Raw genomic sequence first — 6,978 nt, forward strand, 5'->3', positions numbered from 1 at the left:
TTAAATCAGATTTTCCACACACACAGCCCAAAATTCAGACAGTCCAGACTTTTAGAACTACTGTTTTATAAGCCTTCAGAAAACTATACATTATTTTTAAGTACTGAGCTTCCCTTGCCCCAAATAACCCCTAAGAGAAAGCTGTACTTCCACATATTTCATCTTCAACTGCAAATGCAAATAAAATACAGTTAGCTAAGAGCAGAGCCTGCTGCAGAGCCTGCTACTGAACTACCAGCTCTCCCCAGTCCCCCCGCCGTCCCCTTGTGTTACAGCAGCCACCAACACACTGCTGGCTGCTGCTCAGCAGATCTGTGCCAAAGCTGCTGCTCCGAGATTCAGCCTGGCTGCAGATCCGAGAGAGAACACTTCGGGGCAAGCGTCCCTGCTCAAACATGGTATTAACTGGCAAATTTAAAAGACAGCACTTTGTTGTGGGCCTTTTATACATAATACAAAAGCCATAAAAGCAATGGCAGTAACTGTGAGGGTGGCAAAAGACCCTCACACACGTTCCGAATCTCTCACGCTTACCTTCAGCTTTTTTAACTCCTGCAGAATCATGTAGTCAGGCATGTTGTCAAACAATCCGTCTGTTGCAGTCAAAATAATGTCTCCAAGTTGGACATCAAAAGAAGTACTATCAGCAGCATCAGGGCTGTGAAAATGACACATGTCAAAGAAATGGACTCCAGCTTTCACGAAGGCACCAAGCAACGTCAAACTAGCACACTGACAGCTTTTGTAATTCACCACTGTTACGTGTTTTGCTAGAAATAAAAGAAATAATCACTAACTGGAGCTTTTGCACTGGGAAAGCTTGTCAAGAAAGCTACAACAAAAGAGCTGTGATTGCAAACAGGTGATGTTCCAGCTATTACACAAAGGATTTGCATTTACAATTCCCAGATGAACAATTCTGCAAACTAATCTGCTTCACAAGTGTATCTCCATGGAAACCATTAAGTAGAATGGCAGTTCAGGGCTTCCTTCTCACCCATCTCAAATATGTAACTGCAAGCTGCACTTGAAAGGACAATTCATAATGGGAATGGCCAAAGCACTTAAGGATTCTGAATCATTTTCTATGGCAGTGGAACAGGAAGCATGTCTGGAAATCACTACCAGGAGACCACAGCTGGTTGGACTATTTACATCTGATAACATCATGCAATATCAAGAGCAGAAAACACCTATTCAGGCCATGAGTATTGCTCTAGGATCTGCTTCTCAGATCTAGCATAACAACAAAAATCTTCATTTCTAAAGATTCTTCAGAGCTCTTTAGAAGAGAGAAGTGACGGCACGCCGTGCTGTTTGGCTCCGCAAGAAAGCAGTAGGGCCATCATCCTCAATCCAATCCCACCACCCAAGTGGTGTGCACCTTCAGGAAGGTCAGAGTTGGGACTGCCTGCCTATCCCCATATACAGATCAAATGTAAAACATTTAAGTGGAAAAACCATCCAGACAACAAGTGTGAGTACCAATTAATGTCAAGAACAGCACAGAACTAGCTAGAAAGCTTTAATCATGATTCAGAACCGAAGTGTGGGAGCTCATTTATCTTGCACTTTCCTTACTGTGTGATGACTCAGATTGCTTTGATTCCCTAACTTCCACTGGACGATATTAACTACTCTTATGCTATTTTGGGGGGGTCTTTTTATAAAAGACACAGAATTTCAGAAAAAAAGAGATTTTAATAGTTCTGGAATTTCAAACAATCATTTGCTTTTAGTCTAATAAAGAGGCTAGACTATTTTAGGGCTCCAATTTCAGAGCTCTACACGAGCTTCCTCTCTGCAGCCTCACAAAGTAATAAAACATGTGCAAGGATGAAACTACTGACTAACAGCTCTCAAGCAACGTTTCCAAAAGCAAAGCAAACAAACAAAAAAAAGCAATTTCCACATCAAAAACTACAATCCTTACAGCATCAGCCTTGAGATTTACAGCTTTGTATTCAACTCTAAGGTGCTTATTGCATTCTGTGTTTACTGCCATCCCTCCTTGAAGATGCCTTTGTCATTTGTATTTAGAAGAGAGGTATCAGCTTAATGACCATACTGGATATGAGAGCTGTACTCTAATTTGTGTATTTCACAGATTGTTGTTCCCCCCGTCCAGTTTTAGTTTACTGGTGAGGCTTCACACAGCCACAGGATTTATCAGCCTGACATTCTCAGGGGAAGACACAAGTCTGCCTTTGAAACAACTCATTTCTGTGAACAGATTGTCCTTTCCTAATACTCTCATTTCCCAGCTTGGTGTTCCGCCAAACGGAGTTTTGCTCGTTTTGGTCAAATACAATATGCTGCTGGAAACACAGCCACTTGGAACCACAAGGTACAGTCACATGTCCCCCCTCTATTCTTCAAGCACTGCTAACTGACTGCCAAAATATCTAAATTAGCGTACTCCAAAGCAGTCTCAGGGGAGCACAGACAGGGGCTGGGAATGGAAGCTGCTGATAAGACGAGCCACTCATGCAGGGTGATGGGCACAGCCACCAGCTGCAGTCTTCATTATAGCACCTCCATCAAGCAGTGCTCTCCCATGGATCAGAACATGCCCAGCACACATTACAGATGGTAAGAACGTGCTATGTTGGATGAGAAATCGTGAACCCAATGACTTCTGACTGTGCAACAGCTTACAAAGTTTATCAAGTACACAGTGAGAAGTGTTTGCAGCACCTTAAGGACATGGAGGCTGGTAAAGCCACTGGGCACATTTAAATCCCGTGTGCTACGCTGCATTATACAAGGAGCACTGAAGCAGCAAAACTGTAACCTTCTGGGAGCTGATCACTGTACGGATTCAAAACGTAAGATCCTTTCCCATCTTACCTGTCACTTAAGACGACTCCTTCTGCTTCTGGTGGAGCTATCGACAGTTGGAACGGAGTGTTGAAGTAATGCTGCTGTTCATCAGATCGATGTACTACTTCTCCTCCTCTGACTACCAAAAATCCAGAATCTCCCAAGTTGGCTGTATGTAAACGATGACTTGTTCTGTCCAAAACTACTATGCAAGCTGTACTGCTTCCTGAAAGCAAGCAGAATATGGTGACAAGCTCACCTTACAGAAAGCATTTATTCCTTCACTGCCTTTAGTCATTGCCCAGTGGCTGAAGTATTTATCAAGGCTTACGAGTCAGGATAAATAGAAGCACTCATGCATGCAAAAATAGAATTAATACACATTAAATAAGGCAAAATGCTACAGATCTTTGCAGCAGAGGTTTCCAAGCAGACCTATGTGCAGGACAGACCACAGATGAGCTAAGTGTATGACTGTACGGCCTACACAGGAGGCCAGCTGGCCCGAGGCATCACGTGTTACAGATGTTTCACTTTCTAGTCCAGGGAGCTGCCTGGAAAACCCTGTGCTTCATTTGTTCTCTAGTGAATATATGGGACCTCCTCCACTCTGAGTGAAGGGAGAGTCAGAGCAGTATCTTTGGGAAGATTCATGTTTTATATACAGCAGCATCCAGCACTGTTCTGCAATACAGGAACAGCATTTAAGTAAACGTCACAATTTCCTCCCACTTCAGTTTCATTTAAAAATAATTTCCTAGACTCAATTCTGATGAACAAAGTATCGAAAGTTAAAGCGCAGCAGGAAGGAAAAGTTCAAGCCTAATGAAAGTTTCCTAATGAAGTCTTCTCCCTCCCTTGATTTGAAATGAATTCTAAATGCCCATTGCTGTGGTAGCTCCCACTCTGGTTTAGTTCAGGCAGAAGCACTAGGAGCACAAGTCTCAAATTTTAGCTGTATTAGCACAGTGTAACTAGGAGGCCACCACAGAATGCAGATCTTGTGACTCAGCAATGCCACTTTTCAGGATCCGAAAGGTCAAGCCAAGCAGGGCTGCCTCTGTCTACAAAGGAGTTGTGGGAGCTTTCACCAGCAGCCCACTCTGTGGATCACTTACAGCTACACCTGCCTTGCACAAATAAGTGCTCTTATGTGTGCAAAATCCCACTGTAATTAACAACTATTGCTATTTTGGTGACCAAGTCGCTTCTGAGGTTTGAACCTATTCTTTAGGCATATAATGCAAGAACATCTGTGCTAAGCTCAGCAGACAAGCTAAATATAGCTTACACAGCACTCTCCTGGCATAGAAGTTTAAGGTCAGGTGAGAAGCACGCATATCACACAGGGTAACACTTTCCTGCTGCCTAAGAGGTCACACGCCCTTCAGAAACACGTTCTGTTTGCAAGGTTGTCAGTAGAGGTCAAATTTTGCCATTCTATCTGTTCACCACTCCCAAAGCAGCTAGATTGCACTATCTAAAATCAAGTTTGACAAAGAATATGCTAAGCATCTGTTTGCATTCAAAAACATTTCTTACGATTCCTTTCCAAAGAACTGTAAAATCTACAGGCTATCAGTGGTTGCATGATATAAGTCACTTTAATCAGCCTGCTAGGTTTAAAGTTCACTGGACATAAAAGGCAACAGGAGCAGCAAGTCAAGGAGCAAGCAGATGCATCCAAGTATGATCAAAAAGTCTCTACTTGCACAGCTTCAGCAAAAAGCCACAATCAACAGAAAACTGTTTATGCATAGCAAGTGCATGCTGCAGCATATTCTACTGCAAGTCTCATGATTCCAACTCCCTGCAAGCACTGGTAAAGAATCACCCTTCACACACAAAGGCTGCTTACCATCAATATTTACTTATTTTTATATCCATATATTTAGATACCTATAAATATTTGCATGTACTTAAGTATGTGTGTAAATAACATAGGACACAGATCCAATTCCGTTTTTGTCTCTTACCAAGCAAAGGTACTTTGTTCTGCAGCAGCTCACAATAACCTGCAGTGAGAATCCCAACAGGATTACTTGGTACAAACCGTCCTTCTTTTACTAAACGTTCACATGTTCGCATTAAAGTCCCTGAGAACTGAGAAGGGTCAACCCCATAGTCTCTCCAGCCACCGACACCATCTGCTACTCCTAGAAGAAAAAACAAACAGAAAGCAAGAGTTACATGAACAGAAACGTTATCCAAAACGCATATTATGTTCAATAGCTGCAGGAAACACAGCATGGCAATTCTTGTAGAAACGAATCTTCAGCTGTAAAGAAGTGTTCAAAAAAGAAATAAGACCACACAAAACAACCTAACCCCCAAACCAAAGCAAGCCTACATAGAGCTGGGAACTGTGTCTGCAAGGACAGTCTGTTGCTTACTTCAGCTAAGAATGAGAATGGAAACTGTTATTTCAGTTATTTCTGTTGTTACTTGAAACAGAAAATGAGATGAATTCTGCCAAAGCTTCCCAAGATTTGAGCAACTCCAGGCAAGTATTGAAGGTGCATATGTGAAAGTGGGGTGGTCAGAGAGACAAACAGTTGAACCAATCACTATGCTGATGTTGACAGCTACATGATGCTATTGTCAGTGGAAATAAGAGCTAGAAAAATGCTTTTGCTGTCTCATACACAGAAGAAAATCAGTTCTGGCATCTCCTAGACAAATAGTGTAGCAGATGAAGCTCCTGAGCTGGGTCAGAGTAACACAGCAGATACGTCAAAGAAGATCCTCAGCATTTTAACCCCCTAACCAGGCCCACATCCACACCATCACCTTAAAACAGCAGTTGTGCTCCGTTTCAACTTTATTTGAGAGCTCTGATGGCTCCAAAGAAGGGTGACTCCAGAAAGAAGAGCACTGCTAGCAAAGGCAGGAAAATTTGACTGAGGTTGTAAAAACTAAGTTTGCCTCATCTACAAATGCCCTTCACTTCAGTCACCATCTGAAACTGAGACGGAAGGTTTAGAGCCGACCTTGGCACGAACTCTAATCTGACAAGAGGTTACATCCAGATTCTGAACAGCCCATCAACATTAATCAGATTTCTCCCAAAAATAGTGCACAACCTTTTAGACACCTGCTTTGTCCGCTTGCTTTCTCAGAAGAATGATGCAGATCCCTGCCTTCCCCTCTTCAGAGCAGGCTCTGGCACAGAGCTCACATGGAAGCAGCCCTGGCACTCCCCATAATGCCTTTCCTTCTCTCTACAGGAGAAAAATCAATCCTCCCTTTGCAGGTCCCACAGCTTCAGGGGTTAAACCCTCTCTTTCTGCTGCCACTCAAACCAGGCTAGAGTAAGAGATGAGCAAGAAAAGGGTTTCTGCTCTGATCTGGAACTTGAAATAGAAGCTGCGCACCAGTCTGGATGATAGTGCTTTGCACTGAGCGACCCGAAGAGCAGCTTTTTTCCCTTTAAGATGAGTGCAGTCCAGCCGTAATTTTGCCAGCTGATCATAGCAAGCATTGCTTCAGTGAAAAGGTTGACACAACGAAAAGGGCAGTGTTTGACAGATACTGTCCAGATACTGCTCCTGGTTCCTAAGGCTGTTACAAAACAAGCTTGTGAGAAGTTATGGAGCACCCCTGAATGCTCAGCAAACTATTTTCATGTTAGCCTTCTTTGGAAATACTTCAATAGAAACAGCACAGCATTAGCATACGGTGCAAGAAAGCAAGCCACCACAGAAAGCACCAATCAGGTTAGTTATCGAAACCAACTCTGAAGTAAAATAAGAGCATGCCACCTGATTTTCTGTGCTCACTTCTTACTCCAGGCAAGAAATCTGAATCCACAACCGTGGCAGCACACCTTGCTCTGCTTTGTATTCCTGCCTGCTTTCTGTAAGCTACGAACAGCCACAAGGACGCTGCCAGTGCCTCCCCTGCCCACAAGGTGCCCTGACCTGCAGGAGGTCCAACACACAGCCAGGCATTCCTTCTCCATCTCTGGCACAGCAGCAGACCGGAGCAGCACACTCACAAGCGTGCCCTGCGGTGTGCTTCAATGCTTCAACCCCCAGCGCCTCCACATGGCTCAGCACTCACTGCTGTCATTGCCTCGCCCAACGCAGACAACGTGGGATTTCTACAGAGTTGTGGGTTTTTGTCCTTTAAAAAACACTTCTAAAACAGTCTATT

At 43.5% G+C, this 6,978-nt stretch overlaps 1 protein-coding gene across 1 annotated transcript in view; it reads right to left on the bottom strand.

Moving 5' to 3' along the window:
• The window catches only part of PPTC7 (PTC7 protein phosphatase homolog), a 10,880-nt gene extending 5,792 nt beyond the window's left edge, over positions 1–5,088 (bottom strand). The window contains exons 1-3 of the mRNA XM_010720163.3: positions 4,800–5,088; positions 2,851–3,049; positions 535–658 (exon numbers count right to left, since the gene is read on the bottom strand). Coding sequence (XP_010718465.1) covers positions 535–658; positions 2,851–3,049; positions 4,800–5,073 — 597 coding nt within the window. The 5' untranslated portion in view covers positions 5,074–5,088. The remainder of the gene's footprint in view (positions 1–534; positions 659–2,850; positions 3,050–4,799) is intronic.
• Between the last annotated feature and the right edge of the window lie 1,890 nt (positions 5,089–6,978).

The sequence above is a fragment of the Meleagris gallopavo genome, chromosome 17 (assembly GCF_000146605.3).
Source record: "Meleagris gallopavo isolate NT-WF06-2002-E0010 breed Aviagen turkey brand Nicholas breeding stock chromosome 17, Turkey_5.1, whole genome shotgun sequence".
Taxonomy (NCBI): domain Eukaryota; kingdom Metazoa; phylum Chordata; class Aves; order Galliformes; family Phasianidae; genus Meleagris; species Meleagris gallopavo.